This window comes from Cyprinodon tularosa, unplaced genomic scaffold, assembly GCF_016077235.1.
Source record: "Cyprinodon tularosa strain WSP-4 unplaced genomic scaffold, ASM1607723v1 ctg154, whole genome shotgun sequence".
Classification (NCBI taxonomy): Eukaryota; Metazoa; Chordata; class Actinopteri; order Cyprinodontiformes; family Cyprinodontidae; genus Cyprinodon; species Cyprinodon tularosa.
The window spans coordinates 1410666-1429797 of NW_024038375.1; the positions used below are offsets into that span (position 1 = coordinate 1410666).

Consider the following 19132-nt stretch of genomic DNA (forward strand, 5'->3'; position numbering starts at 1 on the left):
ACATGATTTCTCGGCCTAGCGATGGCTGAAAGGGATCTATCTGGTAATGGGAACAGAGGATTTTCTCTGCTTTTTACTGATGATGTGCCTCTGTTGGCTCCCTCTGGCAAATAACTCTAGTATAGGTTTGCAGCAAAGTGCAAAGCAGTGGGGATGAAGATAATCTCCTCCTAGTCTAAGGCCATGGTCCTCTTCTGGAGAGGCTTGGAGTGTAGTCCTTGCCTAAGGTGGGAGTTAAAACATCTCAGACTCATGTTTATTATGAGTGAGGGAAGAATGGAGTGGGAGAATGACAGATGGATTGGTGCTACTGCCGCCGTAATGCAGACCCTGTGCAGTCGATTGTGGTAAAGAAGTAGCTTAATTCAAGATGAAATTCTCAATTTAATGGGGAGTCTACACCACTGTGATCACCAGTGGTTATGAAATTTAGGTCATGGTGAAAAGAATGGGATCCTGAATACAAGCAGCTGAAATGAGCTTCCTTATCAAGCAGCTGCGAACTCTCAGCCAGCCTGGGAAAGCTCCGGGTTTCCAAAGCAGAGCTGGAGGAGGGGTCTGAGGAGAGGGGAGTCTTGGAATCCCTGCTGAGACTCCTGTCCCTGTGACACCGTCCTGGATATGCAGTAGGCCTTAAAAAGGGGTAAAAGGAATTTTAAATAATTCTTTTATTCTAAATATTAAGAATTTTTATAAGAACTTTTTTTTTTCTCACAGCAACTTTTTTGGCTGATTTAAATGATAGATTATAAAGAAAACATTATTAATCCCCAGCCCTTAGCACAATAAGCTAAAACCTAAAATATAAAATTGGTTCTATATATTTTTTACCTCTTTACATCTCCTGTTTTGTTAATATTAACAGTTTTTTTCTGTTAAGTTGTTGCATAAGTAGAAAATATTAGGGAAAAATGTACAGTATTGCAAATATCCTACAAGGCTTTTTAGAAGGCAACTAAATAAAGTACAATCAGATAAAAGAAGAAAGTCTCATGCATGTCTGTTGCTTGTTTCATTGTCCTTCTTTAATTTGATATAGCACATGCATGAAATTATATTTCTTGTGCTTGATACACTCTTTGTACCTTCCAAGAAGAACAGCGTCTATTTTGAGGGACACATTGTTCAAATTAAAGGAGACAGATGGACTGGTCAGAGTCAGACAGGAAACCTGAGACTTCAAATGACAACACAAGAGACCACAGCTCAGGAGTGATGGTAAATCCACAAGACGGTGCTCACTTTGTTCCCTGCAACATTTGCTCTAAGAACATTTTACAATAAAAGTATGAATAAAGTTGTAAGACAAATGTCTGAAAATACTGAACACATACATCCTTCCAGAATTTGAACTTTCTTCATCTATGATATATAGTGTTGCCCATTTTTCTACTATTCAGTTGTACAGGAAATCCAATACATTTTCAGTGTTCTTTCTTTTGTTTACCTAGGTTTTTTTTTTATACATGTGATATATTTTAAACAGCATTTCAAGGTAGGGACGTTGGAGCTGTATCACTATATTCACTTAAAGGTACAGTGGAGGATGTTCTTTTTCCAGGTGGATCATAAAAAATAAGCGGTCCTCCTAATTGTCACTCATTCTGTTGATATGTTTATGTAATGTTTTTGCTCGTCCCTATTTTCACTTACCCATGGTGAGTCTGAGATAGTGGGAAAAGGGTAAATTTTCTGGAAAGTAAGCTTGTACGATCGATGCAAACAGCAACTTTCTAAAAGAGTGTGCACAAGGACAAATGGGCTTGTGCATTCTCTTGCACACATTTAATAGGCATTGCCTCTCGGGAGCGGGTACAGGGACCAGTGGAGAGGGCCGGTCTTATTAAAAATTCTCAAAAATCCTCGACTATACCATTAAGAATGCAAAATTTAATAAATGATTATCCTGTACTTGGATAAAATATGGATTAAAAAGACAAATAAGAAGAACAGAAATGAACATGCAAAGATACATTTGTGAAATTCCGTAAAATTCCAAAAACTTAGTCATCATTATAGTAACAGATAAAAACAGAAAAAACTATTTTTTCTTAGAAAAAGATTTTATTGTTTCCTTTTTCTTTATATATTTTAACAGACCAGTCATTCGAGAAGCTATTGTGTGATATGTGCTTTAAAGATGAAACTGAAGAAGAAGCAGAGACATTTTTTTTTAATAATTTGACACATCGGGGGGGATACTATCACAGAAAAAATGCTGGATTTAATGTTTAGCAGCTTGCCTCTAATTTCTACTCTGATTTGTCTCCACCAGTTATTGGATTATGACTTAATATAAGTACATACTGTGTGCAACATCTTGATTGCATGTGTTTTTTAATTTGATTTATGAGGCCTTATGTAATTTTTTACTTCAGTTTTTCTATAAATGAGTACAATATTTTGTTATTTTCGTACAAAGCTGAGTGAAAGCATGATGAACCATATTCTACTAGTTTGTTACAAATAGTTTTTGCAAAGCCAGTTGCATAAATATGTTCGATGCATTTCTATCTCTAGTACAGAGTGTAAAATTATTAAGTATAATAGAAAAGTAGAATTCTCTTTTCCAGAAAGCCAGATATATTGAAAAGTAATTAAATGCTCCTTTGATATAAATCATTATGATGCATAAACTCCTGAAAAGGCACATGTCTCTCATTTGTCTGAATATGGAGTGTTTATTGCTTTCCGATAGTTTGACTTATATTACTGCTGCACGGACACCAGGTTCACGTGGCAGGCTTTGCACAACAATTTCCCCTCCAATGGATGGCAGCCGTGCTCGTTTGGTTCAGGGGAGAGCTGGATGCCGCAGACCTGCAGACAAGATGAAAGTAATGTCGACCGCAGGATAATGTGCTTGTGTGTGTTTAAACATTTGCCAGTAAATCCTTATAGGAAACTGTTTGCAGAACACCCACCTCACATCTGTAGCAGTTCTCATGGTAGGAGTGCCCCAGACACTCAACAGTGTAGCTATCAGTACCATCTTCCTTAGGAATGATGAGTTGGTCACAGGCACTACACTTTGGAGCATATTTCCTGTATATAAATGATTTTCAAGAAGAAAATATATGTGATGTGTTTAGAAAAGGATTTTAAATATTTTCAAGTGTTTACATAAATTTAAATGGCTGTTTAAAATGCACACACAAAATAGAGAATGATTGGGATGTTATTTAAAACAAACTCTGAATGGATTGCATTCATGTGTGTTCACAGCCCCTTAATTGGAAACAAGGAAAGTTAGTCTGACCGTATATTATAGCTTTCAAGTTCTCACACCCCTGAGCCAATACTTTGAAAAAACACCTTGGCGGTCCCTTTGGGTTTTCCTCTTCCAGCTTTTAACATGTAAAAACTAAAACTGATATCTATAGCTCCAGCTCAGTCTGATTGGATGGAGAAAGTTTTTGGATGTCAATTTTGAGTTCATAACACAGCAAACCCAGCTTGCATTCTACTTATTCGGACTTCCGGTTTAAGTAAATTTGCCTGGTCTTTGCAGGTTTGCTGTTACACTTTACTTACTCAATTTATAACTGGTCAAGCAGATTACTGTTAAATGTTTAAATCTAGATATATAGTTTTGAACTTTCTGGGGAGTTACTTGGTTTTTAAACTGCTGTTTTTATATTATCCACTACTTTGTCTTAATCTATATACCATACAATACAATTCACATTTTTTATGAAGCACATTTAAAACAGTATTCACCAAAGTTTTGTATGCTGATGAAAACTGAAAGAAAATGCAAAAAAATAACCCTTTACAGCTCTAGCTAGGAAAAATACAAGAAAAATATCAAAACTAAATAGATAAAAAGATGGATTAAAAAAGTCTCAAACTTGGTTAAAAGCCGAGAAGAAAAGAAATACTTTTATAAAACGGCAAGTTAGGCAACCTTGTCTGATCTCTCAATTTCCTCTTTGGTTTTAAGGACAATTGTGTGTATGTGTGTGTGTAAAAAATGAGAAGTATTTAAAGAGAGTTAATACTTTGCAATAGACTGGAATAAAAAAAAAAGCAACAGCAACTAAACAGAGCAGAGTGTATACTGCATTTTCGTTGCTGTTTCTACTTGCCATCATTGTTTATACCTGTAGTAGTCCTGCAGGCAGTACACTTCACCGACCTCCCCCTGAGCAAAGGCCTGTGCTCCTATTTGCTGCTTACATGTTGTGCAGGTAAAGCAGGATGGATGGTACGTTCTCTCTATTGCACGGATTATCTGATCTGTAATAACTTCCCCGCACGACCAACAGAGCTCCAAACTGGCCTAAAACACAGAGAAAGATGCAATACTGACTTATTTCAAAGGCCCAAAAACGTACTCACACTTTACCGGTATAAAAATAAACTTATTCAGTTGTTATACCTTAAAAGACTGTTGAACCAAATAGCAACATTGAAATGAATGACATACAAAGTATTCAAATTAAAAGGAAGAGTTTAAATTTGTATTAACCTTACATTTTTCTAATTCTAATCTGCAGGGTGTGAATGAATTGTTGGACCTTAAAAACATCTAGAGGACAGACAGAGCTGTTTCTTCAGGAAATTAAAACAAATCCAGCAAATACTCAATACAGGACTTAAGAGATGCATCATCCCTCAGTAGATGTCTCTTATAAAGCAAGTTTTCATCTAAACTTCATGGGTATTGATATGCTGGCAAAAATAAGGTCTTTTAAATTATAATATATTTCGTAATGCTCATAGATTGAGTGCAAATTTTTGTTTTTTCTTAAATACATAAGATTTAAACACAGTAATATATAGTCGACTCCCCCCAAACATTCTTAGTAACGTAAAGCATATCTGTCAGAATTACCCTCTTTACAGTGCCTTGTGAAAGTATTAGGCCCCCTTGAACTTTTCAACTTTTTATCACATTTCAGAATTCAAAAATAAAGACATTAAATTGTAATTCTTTGTGAAGAATCAACAACAAGTGGGGCACAATCATGAATTGGGATGAAATGTATTGGATATTTTCAACTTTAACAAATAAAAAACTGAAAAATTTGGTTTGCAAAACTATTCAGCCCCCTTGAGGTAATACTTAATCGCACCACCTTTTGCTGCAATTACAGCTTCAAGTCGCTTCGGGTATGTCTCTATCAGTTTTGCTCATCAAGAGAAATGTTGCCCATCCTTTTTTTCCAAAACAGCTGTCGCTCAGTCAAGTTGGATGGAGAGCAAAAAGCAGTTTTCTGTACTTTCCACAGATTCTCGATTAATTTCAGTTCTGGACTTTGACTTGGCTATTCTAACAACTGGATATGTTTTTTTGTGAACCATCCATTGTAGATTTTACTTTATGTTTTGTATCATTGTCTTGTTGAAAGATAAATCTCCGTCCCAGTCTCAGGTCATTTAAAGACACCAAAAAGGTTTTCTTCCAGATTGCTCCTTTGGCCTCTTTAATCTTCCCATCAATTTTAAGCACCTTCCCATCCCTGCTGATTAAGAGCAGCCCAGACCATGATCCTTCCACCACCATGTTTGACAGTAGGGATGAAGTGTTCAGGGTGAGGAACTGTGTTGCTTTTTGCCAAACATAACATTTTTCTTTGTTGCCAAAAAGTTAGACTTTGGTTTCATCTGACCAGAGCACCTTTTTCCACATGTTTGCTGTGTCTCTAACGTGCCTTGGTCAAAACTTTAAACAAGATGTTATATGGATAGAAAATTCTTTCTTCCATAAAGACCAGATTTGTGCAGTATATGACTGCTTGTCCTAAGTAGGAGTCTTCCACCTCAGCTGTATATCTTTGCAGTTCACCCCGAGTGATCTTGGATATCTTGATTGTATCTCTGATCAGTCTTCTCATGGTTTGACCTGAAAGTTTAGAGGGACAGCCGGGTCTTCCTAGATTTACAGCGGCCTGATACTCCTTCCATTTCAATATTATCGCTTGCACAGTGCTCCTTGGGAGGCTTAAAGCTTTGGAAATCCTTTTGTATTCAAACCTGGCTTTAAACTTCTCCACAACAGCATCTCAGACCTACCTGGTGTGTCATTAAGGTCAACATTGGATCATTCAGAGATCCTCACTGAACTTCTATAGAGATATTGCTGCACTGAAAGTAAAGGGGCAGATTCATCTGGCACGCCCCACTCTTCATTTATTTTATTTGTTAAAAAAGTTTAAAGTATCCAGTTAATTTCATTCCATTTCATATTTGTGTCCCATTTGTTGTTCATTATTCACATTTCTTTTTAAATATCTTTATGTTTGAAGCCTGAAATGTGGCAAAAATTTGAAACATTCAAGCACAGCACTGTAGGACAATGTAGATATCTATTATATCTATATGGTATATGGAATATGGAAATCAATAACAGATTAGTATTCCATGTAGTTCAGTCAACTTTTAATTAATTTAAAGTGAAACTAAACTGTGGAACAACATCAGCTCTGCTTTCAAAGAAGTCCTGTAAAACTGAATTTTATGCACCTAAAGCCTCTCTGTGCAGAGTATGCATGCTCCTCCTCCTCTCTGTGCTCTGGCTTCATACACATTAAGTTTAAACAACTCTAGGTTGAAGTAAGGTGAGTGTACATGCATTATGTATGTCTGTGTGTTGCTAATTGAAAGTGGTCCTTCACACGTCCCCATTTGCAAGTAAAAAAAACAATGATCCCTCCCCATAAATAATTATTTGTAGATGATGGGCTAATTAATTTCTGTACATGCAGGTACAGAAAATGTAAGATTAGCTACCTGATAGCAGTCTTCACAAAGTGGGATGCCTGCCTTGTTGTAGTAATGTTTCCCAGCCAGGGGAATGTGGCAGGATCTACACTGGAAGCAGCCCTCATGATAAATCCTGTTCAGGGCTTCTATAGCAGGTTCAGAAAGAGCCATGGGTTTCCGACAGAAGCCACACAAATCTGCTGTAAAAACAAATAGTAACATTATAGTCAGCTGATAATGCGTGTTGAACTGAAAGATTAAAAAGAAAATCTTTCTACCTTTGCTCTCTGTGGTCATGTCATGACTGTTTTTGTGAATAGCAATAGCCTCGTCATCACCATTTGAGCCTCTGGACGGTGAGGAGGCAGCATGCACCTAAAAATTCAATAAATTATGGAGAATTTAATGTTTCAGACAGACATGATTGTAAGAAATTAAGATTGATAGAAATGTATTTATCAGAAAGCATAATGTGACCTTTAAGCTATCTGGTTCTTATTTCTGCATTTAGCGTTTAGGTTTTACCGTAGCATCATCCATATCTATTGACTAGATCTAGTTCAGTGTGGAAATGTTAAACCATTCTGCTCTGAACAAAATAATGAAAAAGTCAAATTAAGACTATTCTTAATCTCTTCTATTATGTATGAAAAAATATGCTTATGTCAAAATCAAATTTTAAGAAATTACCGGTATTTGTCCTTTCTTTCAAAAATAAATGACTTGATTTTGATTCTTTAAAACTGTGGATAAACAGATTGTAGACCTGCAGGAAAACCCTGACAAAGAGTAAAATTGCAGGAAGAGTTTCAAAGTAAAACACACGACCAGTGAAAACAATGACTCTTCTGTTGAAAATCCTCCCCTCTTTCTCATAATTTGTTTAATTTTATTGAGTTTAGACAATAGTAGAACAAAGGATTTCCCACTGAACAGAAATAGACTGGGATATAGGTTGTATGTGAAAAACATTTACTTTTCTTCTCAGTTTGCTTATTCTATAACCCAGTGTCTGACTTAATTAAGTCTTTTTGAGGATTTAACCCCTTCCTTGAACAAGAGTAAATTATATGTGAAATTTGAGATGATTTGTACAGTACATGGGATGGGATGGGATACCTCTTTGTTGGAAAGTGACTGCTGGTGGGGACTCGGTGGATCAAGTGAAGATGTTAGGCATGGAGGAGGTGGAGGGAGTGCTGAGTCCTCAGAAAATGATGAAGGTAGCACATCAGGAGGAGGAGGGGGAGGGAAGAGCTCTGTTGGGGGAAAAAATAACTCTTAGATTTTCTGCATAGAAGAAGCAAAAAATATATATTGGGAGTTTTGAACTGTTGTGGATTTTTAAATATGTGTTTTTGTTGTTTATATTTTTGTCTTTGTCTGGAGAATGCAGTTATCTTTTATTTTTTTTTGGTAGAAATAAAACAAGACAATTATTATAATTCATCCTGAATTTTAAAGCTTGAATTTCACCTCTTGAAATTTCAAATTACATAAATAAATAAATAAATACACATTAAATAATTAGCAAACATGCTACCCTAATTAGCATTTTTGTGCACAACGGTGCAGATTTATTTAATTCTCCTCCTCAGAATTTACAAAAATAAGAAATGGAGAACAACAAAAAAAAGTGAATCAGGGTAGAATCCATTGAGGTTTCTAATATATTTGCATGTTGCTCCACTTCTGTCATCAAACTAAACCTTGCTGATTCTATATCGGTCTCATAGCTGAAACTAATTTCAAATCTGAAAGTATTTTCTTACCTTGAACTTTTTCACATTTTTCATGGTTTAAACAGAAAATAAGCTTAAAGAATACTTGATGTTGTAGACATAAAAAAAAGATAAATGAAATAAGAGAAAACTCCCTAAAGGAGTTTACTAATTAGGAAAAAGAGCCCCCCTTTGTGTAATTTAACCTTGTTATAAATACAGCTGATTTTTGAATGCCTCAAATGTTTGTTAAGGAACATTATGGATGACACAACATCATAAAGATAAAGGAGTCCATCAGAAAGGTCAGAGATAAGCTGTGGACATTTCTTTAAGCATTGGGTATTTCAAGGACATTTCAGTCCATCATTTGAAAAGAAAGACTATGGTATACCAAAAGGAATGAAAAAGGTTCATACACATCCTGAGAAAGTTGAGGACAAGAACGACAATGCAGATAACAGAAAAGGGCTGCTCACCTAAACTGACAGGTCAGTCAGTCAGAGTAATTGTTCCTAATTAGCTGCATAGATCCAAAAAATAGAGAAACCCCCCCCCCCTGAAAATGTATCTTTTTATAGAGAAGCAGAAAGATTGTTGGATTGTTAAAAGGAATCTGTTTACCATAAACAATGTAGGAAAGCTGGCAAAAAAACACGTGGAAGAAGCTGCTCTCGTCAGAATGTTTTGTCTATCATGTAAATTACTATGTATAGAAGGAAACACTAACACTACGTGTTGAACACGCCCACCTCAGCGTGAAATATATACACGGTGCAGCGTCATGCTGTGGGGAGAATTTTCTTTAACAAGGACAGAGAAGCTGGTCAGATGTGAATGAGAATGGAGTTAAAAACAGGGAAACTCTGGAGGAAATCTTTCAATACCAGAGATTGGGATTTACCACCCAGCAGGAAAACAGCCTTTAGCAGCCCCTCCTCACCTGTAGAAACTCTTTGAGTATTCATCAACAAACCAGCTCTAGTTAGGTACAAACACTGGGGTGATCCGGCCCTTCCAGTGGGTTGGGTTCTGTATCCCAACATTTGCACTGTTGAATACTTAAGCCTATTCAACAGGCTTAAAACGTATTTATCCATATTTGTTTTCTCATATATTTTGATTTTATGTACAGCTCTTTAATCACATCATATTTCTTAAAGGGTCATATAAAAAGGTATAGGTTGATTGATTGATCGATTTATTCATTAACGTACAGCCATAAACCCAGAGATACAATGGAACTGACTAGTCCACACTAATGCACAGACATGTATTAGTGTGGACTAGTCAAAGTTCTGACCTAAATCCAACAGAGGATCTGACTCCCAATGAGAAAACTGAACTTGAGCTGTTTTGCAACGAAGAATAGGTACAAAACATTAAAAGCTTGTGAAGACATACATTAGAAGTTTTACAAATATGCTGCCAAGTTGTTTTTTTTATTCAGGCGGGATAAATGTAATTGTGTCCCACACATTTCTAAATTTTATTTATGTAAAGTCTCTTGAAAATGATCTCCTTTCCTCTTACTATGTCACAATTAGTACTTAATTAGGTCTTAATACAGTATTGGCAAGATATGCTGGGGTTTGTAGGTGTAACATAGGTAATAATCAAAAATGTTCAGGGAGTTTGAATGGAAAAGAGAAAATTCCAACTTAGTGGTTTCTAACCAAACAAAGTATGTTTCAGCCTAATCATGTCTGACTTCCTGGCTTCAGAAATCTGAAGAATACTTCATCTTATTGTTTACAGCTCCCACTGCAGCCAATAATTAGTTTGGACCGAGCAAGAGAATCCCATATATTGCAGTTAATGCCTTTTAAATTCTAACATTTTTCTGTGGAGATTACCGGAAGAGGCGTGTATTAGAAATCTCAACATTTTAACCATGGGATACAATGAAGGCCCATAATGAAAGCATTTTGAAGAAAACTCTGTAATGAATACCTGCAGATCTCCCATTTGTCTCCTGCACCTCTGCTTTCGGTCGTCCTGTTTGGGCAGGTTGGGGTTGACTCTGTGAGTCTGAGGCTTTGGTTCGCGGCCCTTCATGAGTCCAGTGTCTGTCGTGGGTGTGAGGTGGTGACTGATCCTCTGTTTTATGCCTGAGAACAGCAAGGTTGTCATCTTCGGGGCTGGCTCTGGCAAAGGTGTGCTGTCTGTTTGGAGCCGAGCTACTCTGCGTTTGGAGGGCAGGTTTCTTCTGCTGTGTCACTGTGGCTCTGTGAGGGGACGACAGCGTGATGAAGACGGAGGAGACCATCCTTTTTTGGGGAGCTGCTGATGCCATGGTGGAATGAAACCCTGATAAAGCCTGACTGAATGACAGAACAATTGTTATTACTAACAGAGATCAATGTGTTTCTGTCTTGACTGCAGTGAACGCCCTCAGTCAACATTAAAAGACTTCTAACTTTCCTCCTGAGAAGAATAATCACACACCTTCAGCTTTTATGACCTACAATGAATGGTTCAAATGAAAGAATCTGAAACATCTGGTTCCTGCTTACCTGGAACAAATGCAGGCCTTTATCTTCTTCTTTTCTTCTTTTCTGCTCTGTGTGTCAATTTTTCTGTTTTATTTTCACTCCCATGAGCTGCCTCTGAGAGAAGACTTTACTCTGGTGGCAAGGGGCGCCTATCTACAGAAAGCCACTCCTTTTTCCTCCTCTATCTCCCTCCCTCTCCTGCTTTGCCGTCTGCCGACCCCTCCTCCTTTCTCTGGCTGAATGACAATCCTGCCTCCCTCCTAACCATAAAAAGTGAACAGCTAATCTCTGGCAAAGTGCAGTAAAAAAAAAAGAGAGAAAGAGAAGGAAAAAAATCATGACACATCCATCCACTATGAAAACTTGGCAAGCACTGGAACGCTCATACACCGACTCAGAGGCACGTACACTCACACAAAAGTTGTGCAATGTACAGTTTAATCAACAGGACTGTTTCTACAGTGTCATAAAAGTTTTTTTTTTTTACCCTGACGTGGACAAGCAGAGACACACAGCCAACTCCCACTATGTTATCTATCAGCATACCATCCGGAATTGACTGTACCTGTGTTTCTGAGCTACTCTCTACCTCCAAGTGTCCAATTTTTCATCTCCTGTATAGCTCTCCCTTATTGTCCTGTTAACCTTATTTTCACTACCTCCCTCACTGGGTCTGCCTGATTTTTTTTCTTTTTTCTTCTTCTCCCTCTTTCCTTCTTCCCTTCCCCCACATTGTATCACTTTTAGTCTTTACACACTATCAGTATCTTGTGGCATTAGCTGCATTTGGGCCCCCTGCAGAGCTCTAAATTGGGAAACATAGTTTGATAACAGATGTGGAATTTCAAAGTTTTTCGTTGAAGTTTCTGGTGATCAGCATCTGTTTCTATGCTTTCAACCAGAGCTCTGTGACAAATCAGTTGAGAGAAAGATGTGTGGAGTGATCAAAAAGCTGTGGTTCTTCGTTGGGCCGAAGTGAACATATCAGGGTTGCTGATAAGCAAATATTATGACTACTTTCAGGAGACTGTGATGTCATTTCCTTCCCTTTAAATCTAAAAATGGATGCTAGAAACCAAGTTTTCTCGATGTATGTGCAAAACTGGGGCAGTGCGGTGAGGGTTAATAGCAGATGGCAATGAAGAGAGTGATGGGGGTCTCTGTTGTTCTAGCTCTGTGGAAAGGAATGCTGCAGTGATGTCACGGCTGCAGGAGGGAGCATGCCCACGGATGATACAATCCCAGAACCTTCACGCTCCTCCCCCTAACAGCAAAATTCTTCATTAAACTGTGTGAACCTCCTTCTTTTCCTTTAGTTGCATGACTTTGATTTTTGACTTGAGGCACAGTATATCATTTTACCTTTAACCCAACATCCATAAAATATTAAAATGATAAAAAAAAAAATCAAACATTTACAGAAAACACCAGGTAAGATGGCTATCTCTATAGTTATGCTGCTATAGACGTAGACTACTTGAGGACATAGGGACACTTTTTCTGCTTCATTCTATCTCTATTCTTCAATTCTGCAGTATTTGTTGGTTCCACCGATAACTTTATGCTCCCTCTGCTTTTTCTCATCATAGTAACTTCATCTGGTCTGTCCCCGTTTAGCTGTGACACCATCCTGGATTGAAACATTAGCTGGCTGCTGCCATCAAAGCCTCTGTTAATAGATGTTGGAGCTTGGCCCGTTTTTTTTCAGTGAAGTCCTGTTTCTTTTACTATTGCTAACTGTAGGTGCTCTCTTTCATTCCCTGACAAGAGAATTGGCTCGGAGCTCATCTGCCTGGCTGCGTCTTTCCTAGATGGATTCACCTGTGGAGCTAGTTAACATTAACCTTGAACCAGATTTGGCCTCGGCAGATGGCCGCTCACACTGAGCCCGGTTCTGCTGGAGGGTATAAGCAGAACTTCCCGTTATAAGGGAGTTTTTCCTCTCCACTGTCACTACATACGTGCTCATAGTGAGGCAAGCTCATCCAGGATGAGCATGTCTTGCAAGTCAACGACTTGATGCAATCAAGTGGTTTTCCTTTATGCAAACCTTAAACCAGTCTGTCTGTATTGACCCTGTAACGTGCCTTGAGATTATATGTGTTGTAAATTGGTGCTATATAAATAAACTGAACTGAATTGAACCAGATGAGATCATAAGATCGTATTTCCTGGAGTCCAAGAATTTGAATGATGCAGTTAAATCTCACTGTCCATCACCACTGATTGAGGAAAATGTAAATAGGAAAGTAGAAGAAGCAAATAACTTTTCTTTGGTTTCTATTGGGGGAAAGGTTTCCTCAACTGCTGATCTTACTCAGCGAAGTCTGTGATTATTTTTTTTAAACACTTGTTATTTCAACGAATTTCCCAACAGGATTTAAACTTCAAAGTAAATAGATAGCATCTGGGAACATCAGTTTTAAATTCTTGCCCCAGATTCTCAGGTGGATTTTGGTCTGATTCTCAGTCCCTATAATCAAAAATGCTAGGCTGTATTCCAAAATGTAAAAATATACAAACACTGAGGACTGTGGCATTTAAAGCTTTCTTAGACTTGTTAGACTTTCGTGTGACTTTTCGCACATGAATTTGAGTGGCACCTCATTTAGAATCCATAGGGTTTAATATGATGGCAGGCTACTATCGTCTGCTATAACAGCTTCAACTCTCCTTTGAAGGATTTGCACAAGTTTTAAAGTTCTATGATAATTTTAACCATTCCGCCAAAAGACATCTCTGTGGTCAGACAGGTATGCTGGACATCAAGGGCTGACTAACAGTCTCAGTAGTCATTTACTGCAGTCCTTTTTCACTGAATTGATGTCAGGACTTGAGGAGCTGAATCCAAAATAATGCCACAAAGCTTGGAGCATGACCTTTCCAAAAAATGTTGCAAACTTCTTAAGAATCTGCTTATTGTCTCTTTTGCACATAACTTTGCACTAGGATTGCTGAAAGTAAATTCATTACTCAGGATATATATCCTTATTTTCTTCAGAGTTGTATTTGTTTTTTGCTCCTTATTATAAGTCATTATGATTGTTTTCGTTACACTTACTTCTACAGAGTAGGCACAGATGCACATCAGTTTGATCAAAAACATATTTACACTTTAACTCCTTCAGTTGCTCATGTTGATTTTTTCTAATAATCTTTCAATGATAATTTCTTATCCCTTATTCAAGCTTCATTTTGGCAATTGAAGCTACACATCTGTGTAAATGTATACTAATGTTGGGCTGGGATAATCATGGTTTAATTATGAGCTCCCAGCATGCCTTGCAGCTCTGACATCACACTATTGGTGATACAGAGCTACACAACCCAACCTTCAGACTCTTTTTAGGTGCTCTGAAGGGGGGCAACTCTCACCTGTCAATTTGGTGTTGGTTTAATCAATAACTATTGACTTTACTAATTGAGTGAGTGAATACACAGAAGCATAGTTTAATGTCGTTGTAATATTCACTGCTCTTGGAAAGAGAGCGATTCCTTATCCACTGTTATTATTGCTCTTATCTTTTTTTTAATGGGAAGATTTCTCATCAGGTCTTGTACAAATCTCCCCATAAGGCCCTGTAAATTAGTGCAGCCTTTAAAATTAAATAAAGTACAAGAAATTAGATTATAATATTTTCATGTAAGTGAGAGAAAACTGGTGGAGAACCACAAAATTGATAACATGTGGTAGCAATTAGTGGTCAACAGACATTAAGTTTGGCTGCTGTGACTATAATCTTGAAAATGCCTGTTTTTTGCAGATATATCCATAGATGTCTTGTGTTAAAAAAAAAAAAGTTATTTGCTTGATGCAACAAGTAACACATTCGCAGCTGGCTTTATTTCATAATTTTGCATGAACAATTGGTTTTAAGCTTAAAACACAGTGCACAGATTCAAAACTAGGTTTTGCAAATTTAGAAACATTTCTAAAAACACCCAGATCATTCTTTTAACCCATGATGCTTTGTTTGGATGCCATGTCATCGACTCTTTTTCTCCTCCTTAAGATGTGGTCGGACCTCTGTTTGGAGTTTGCTGCTCTCTTGTTCTTCCTGAAAATAAACAATGCAAGCTCTCATCAGTGATTTTTAGAATTTTCAAGTAAAATAACCAACTATGTAGCTATTACAATCCAATAAAGAAAGAACCTTTACTGCAGCCTGCAGCAGATCCTGAGCAGGCAGCAGACAGACTCCTTCTCCCAGAAAGGCGATGAGGACATGGAGAACATCTGACCAGTATCCCACTGCCAGCATAAGCACCAGCAAGCCTCCCAGTCGCAACACTACGGTGCGCAGGAGGGTCTCTGTAACGGTCATTCGCTTCTGTTCCTCTGTGAATTATAATACAAAACAGATTGTGTTTTTAGAATTATTCATCTGTTTTAAATGTTTTCTATGATTCAGCACCAGTGTAATTTTCCCTAAAAATATCTTTATCTCAGTCTCTGCATTTGAAGCTCAATATCAGATTCAACGTGATAGTTTAATAATTTATTTCACCTTTAAGTGACATCTGGAAGTATTAACTTGCTAGTGGTCATTTTCAGGTTTTCTCTAAAGGTCTTAAACAGATTTAACAATATTATCAAGGCCGCCAGTTAAACCTTTCAAACACGCTCCCTTTCACTACACTACACAATCTTTTTTGCTATATTTACAGTGTATAAAACTAAAAAAATTATCAGCTTTGAAGGTTTTTGAGATGAGAAATATGTCTCAATTCCTATGTTGACAAAGCCTGGGATATCCCTGGAGCACAATGTCCTATTGCATATCAAAGTAACAGTAACTAGGTACAACCTTCTGTTATGCATAGTCTGAGGAACTTTATGATGACTTTAAACAGCGGCCCGGTTTCTGCCTCCAGCAGCCGGATTTATTTTAATGTTGATTATAATATTAAGAGGTAGTGTTATTTTTCTTTTTTTCAATGAACTTCGTCTAAAATGCGTGATATAATGTTAATTTGTTAAAACTCATGGGTCCTTCACCCCGCTTAACTTTTATGCTTTTTTGTAAAACTTTATAGTCTCAAGTTTTTCAATTTTTTTTTTTTTTTTATATTTAATTTTACTACTCAGTTCCACCCCACTTTGAGCCAAACTTACTGAGAGCCTCTGTAAAGGGCCCAAAGAGCCACATGCAGCTCTAGAGCAGACCTTGGTATTACAATCATCTACTTTGAGTATCACCTTGGTTATAGGCCACCAGCATAGTGTAGCAGAGTGTCAGGGGAGTCCAGAATTTCATGGCATCCTTCTGGGATAAGAAGTGCTCATAGACAGTGGTGGTGGAAGCCACAGCTGCTGTAGCAAAGGCCAAGATAACCGCTCTTTGCAGTGAAGCCATCATGGTGTGTCCAGAGGTTAGAAGGCTGATGCACTTCCCACAGTAACAATCGGTTCTGTGCTGTGGGAACAGTCTGGCCACATGGCTCCACAGACTGCTGCTGTAACTTGCCAGTACCCAGCTGAGGGCAGCTGCCAGCAGCAAGCCGAAGGAGCTGTGTGGAGCCCCCTGATGGATGAAGGCCAGAGTGCAGGTGAGGCCGCAGCCCAGGGAGAACTGACTCTGGATTAGGAGCAGTTCCAGACCTCTGGAGTCATCATCCTGATTTTAGACAGAAACAGTACTGAGTCTACATCTGCAGGCACACAGATGTGAGGTAAACTGAAAGCAGAATGTTCTTGTTGCGAACTTAAGGAACTCACCGCTCCGGCTAAGGTCAATGCAGAAACAACTCGGAGGGAAAACTCCAGCACAATGAGGGAGGAGACCCTCGAGCCCACCAAAGACAGAACTCCAGTCAGAAACCAGAACTGGAGAGCCGCTTTCCATTTCCTTCTCAAAGGGTTTGTGGAGGAGGATGATCTCTGCTTGCTTCCACTTTGAGTTTCCGAATCACTGTATGAACAAAAAAGCAAAATCACACTCATCCTAAAATGCAAGCCTTATTTTTCCTTTTTTGTACTATGACTCACCTGCATGCCTGAATGAAATTATAAACTCTCATCAAATTATAAAAGACTGACACTCCACACGCTCCTATAAGTCCTTTAAAATACAAACGTAACAGTATATGAAAAGCAGAAAAATACATCAGAACAAAAATGGGATTCAGATTAGAAAGAACATTGTTGTAAACTGACCCTTAAGAAAACAGTCAATTGGATTCGAATCAAAAGGTGACCATTCAAACACTTCCAGGATCCAAAAGAATGGAAAAAATATATTCATTTTTTTTCCTCGATTGCCTAAAAATTGCACTCAAAATAGTATGTTCCAGTCATGCTTCTGCCCTTTGAAAATCTCGGAAGACACCACCATGAAGCAAGCTCTTCAAGCTCTCAGCCAGAAAACACAACATAGATTGACTTTTTCCTGCTGATGAACCAAGCTACTGACTGTCCAAAGGTTAAACTATTTGGCTCCAGTTGTCATTCTAAAAAATTTTCCATTAAAAGGGTTAAAAGTCCTCTGATAGATAAGATTGTTAAGTAAATAAACTTGTTTTAAGAGATTTAACTGGATCTCTTAAACAGTTGATGGGGGTCTAAGTTTTAGATAAGAATCGATGAGTTCATCTTCATATTGACCTGTAGAGTTTTTGTATAGTTAATTAAATCTATTCAAGGCAAAATACTTTTTTGCCTCTGTATTATAATTTGTTTATAGCATAAATATTGTAACTCCAAGGTAGTTTTCAGGGGTCGATTATTTACCTTGGCTGTTTTCATTACATCAAACAGGCTAAAAACTGATTTGCCAGACCTAAGTCTATCCCATCAAACAACCCATAGAAGATTATTTGATGTTACCCAGAGCATTTAAGATGGACGGCTTGGAAGCATTTCTTGGCAACCAGAGGAAATGTATTTCCTTTAGATTTGGAACAAATTATATGATATATTTAACACTATGCATCAGCATTTTCTGCATCTACAAGTCTTTCAAAAAATTTCTCCATAGGCTTTGAGCAAAGAAAGACAAAACTAGCAATAAAGTTTTTCTTTGAAAAACCGCTTACTCTCAGAATCAAAAGCACAGCATCTGAATGATAATCTTACATTCATGTTCAAACATCTCAGTAGTTCTGGACTTTCACTGGAAAATGAATAAAGATCTAAACCGTTGTTTTCCTGCTCGAAAGTGAACATCCACCCAAGCCTTCAGTATTCTGCAGCCTTTACCCAGTTTTTATTCTCAGATTGATCTGTTTTCGGTTGATATCACCTTTAAGTCTAATCAGCATGCACATACTTACAATAGACATAACTCTGCAACAGACACAACTCTACTCCAAAGCTCTGTTTCACTATAAAGTGTGTTTGACCAGTGTAAGTCTTTATGTGTACTGCAGACTAATGCCCTGGCCTACTCTTGCAAATGAAACCTAAATCTCTATGGAGATTTTATCTGGCTAAATAAAGGAAGTGAAAAGAAAAACAAAAATCCGCTGCAAAGCTTTTCACAAATCCATTTGTACAAGTCTTTGGTGTTCATGGTGCTGTTTATTCACTCATGTTTAACAAACAGCTTCAGCTGCATTTAAATTTAAATAAACTTACTAAGGCCGATAAATGGACATCGCTTACAAATTTGTCCATTTCTGAAGCCACTTAATCGTTTAGGTCATTATGGTCAATAATGTTAAATATAAATATAATCTTTCTTTGGAGCTTTTCATTTAAATTTTAAATTTATGTTTGATTTTAATTGTTGGTCTGTCATATAAAATCCACTTCAAATACACTGAAGTTTTCCTTAAGTTGGATGTTTAAGTTTTTTCCCGTTGTTTTTTTATGTTTAGCAGTTTTTTCCTTGTTTATTCCTTGATTCTTTTTGTGTATTCATATTTACTTTTTAAGAGCACTGTTAATCCGTTTGGTTAGACGATTTGGTACAACTCTAGTCAACTCTGCTCTTGTAAATTAAGCCTTTTTAACAATGACCCTTCACTCTTCCTCTGTCTTGCTTCCTGTCTGGATCATCTGGTTTTTAGGAATTTTTGCTCTTTCAAAACAGACTTGGTCTGTATTTCTGACAGACAACAGAGGAGGGCTCTTCCTTATGCAACAGCCTCAAAAAGCTGGTGGGAATGACTGCATTGAGTAAAATGCTTTCTACTTGCAAAGAGAAAGCAAAGATGATGGACTCTTCCTCAGTCTCCCTGAACTGCTTCTTGACGTGATCTTCTAAT

At 37.5% G+C, this 19132-nt stretch overlaps 2 protein-coding genes across 4 annotated transcripts; both read right to left on the minus strand.

The window, feature by feature from the left end:
• Positions 1 to 2661: 2661 nt before the first annotated feature.
• fblim1 (filamin binding LIM protein 1) lies at positions 2662 to 11157 on the minus strand. Of its 3 annotated transcripts, none has more exons than XM_038279983.1 (8): positions 10946 to 11157; positions 10383 to 10749; positions 7828 to 7967; positions 6987 to 7083; positions 6736 to 6908; positions 4104 to 4282; positions 2925 to 3045; positions 2662 to 2820 (listed from the first exon to the last, which is right to left on the minus strand). In XM_038279983.1, the coding sequence occupies exons 2-8, from the start codon at positions 10723 to 10725 to the stop codon at positions 2710 to 2712; spliced, it is 1164 nt and encodes a 387-aa protein (XP_038135911.1). In that variant the 5' UTR covers positions 10726 to 10749; positions 10946 to 11157; the 3' UTR covers positions 2662 to 2709. The 3 variants fall into 3 exon arrangements, with proteins under 3 accessions (XP_038135911.1, XP_038135910.1, XP_038135912.1); XM_038279982.1 differs by having other exon boundaries at positions 10383 to 10753; positions 10946 to 11145; XM_038279984.1 differs by having other exon boundaries at positions 6736 to 6905; positions 10383 to 10753; positions 10946 to 11140.
• A 3589-nt stretch (positions 11158 to 14746) lies between these two features.
• Positions 14747 to 17306, minus strand: LOC119779970 (transmembrane protein 82-like). The gene is made up of 6 exons (XM_038279835.1): positions 17082 to 17306; positions 16914 to 16986; positions 16644 to 16836; positions 16125 to 16542; positions 15079 to 15263; positions 14747 to 14982 (listed from the first exon to the last, which is right to left on the minus strand). The coding sequence occupies exons 1-6, from the start codon at positions 17167 to 17169 to the stop codon at positions 14911 to 14913; spliced, it is 1029 nt and encodes a 342-aa protein (XP_038135763.1). The 5' UTR covers positions 17170 to 17306; the 3' UTR covers positions 14747 to 14910.
• Positions 17307 to 19132: the final 1826 nt, after the last annotated feature.

What these genes read in the sequence shown, in the direction of transcription:
- LOC119779970 (XM_038279835.1), bottom strand. Translation starts at nt 17,169, where the DNA reads ATGAATATATTTTTTCCATTCTTTTGGATCCTGGAAGTGTTTGAATGG. An exon ending in AATTGACTGTTTTCTTAAGG is followed by an intron (nt 16,987 to 17,081) that starts GTCAGTTTACAA and finishes TGTATTTTAAAG; the next exon opens with GACTTATAGGAGCGTGTGGA. An exon ending in CATTGACCTTAGCCGGAGCG is followed by an intron (nt 16,543 to 16,643) that starts GTGAGTTCCTTA and finishes GTCTAAAATCAG; the next exon opens with GATGATGACTCCAGAGGTCT.
- fblim1 (XM_038279983.1), bottom strand. Translation starts at nt 10,725, where the DNA reads ATGGCATCAGCAGCTCCCCAAAAAAGGATGGTCTCCTCCGTCTTCATC. An exon ending in AGTCACTTTCCAACAAAGAG is followed by an intron (nt 7,084 to 7,827) that starts GTATCCCATCCC and finishes TTGAATTTTTAG; the next exon opens with GTGCATGCTGCCTCCTCACC. An exon ending in TTTGTGAAGACTGCTATCAG is followed by an intron (nt 4,283 to 6,735) that starts GTAGCTAATCTT and finishes TCTGTGTTTTAG; the next exon opens with GCCAGTTTGGAGCTCTGTTG.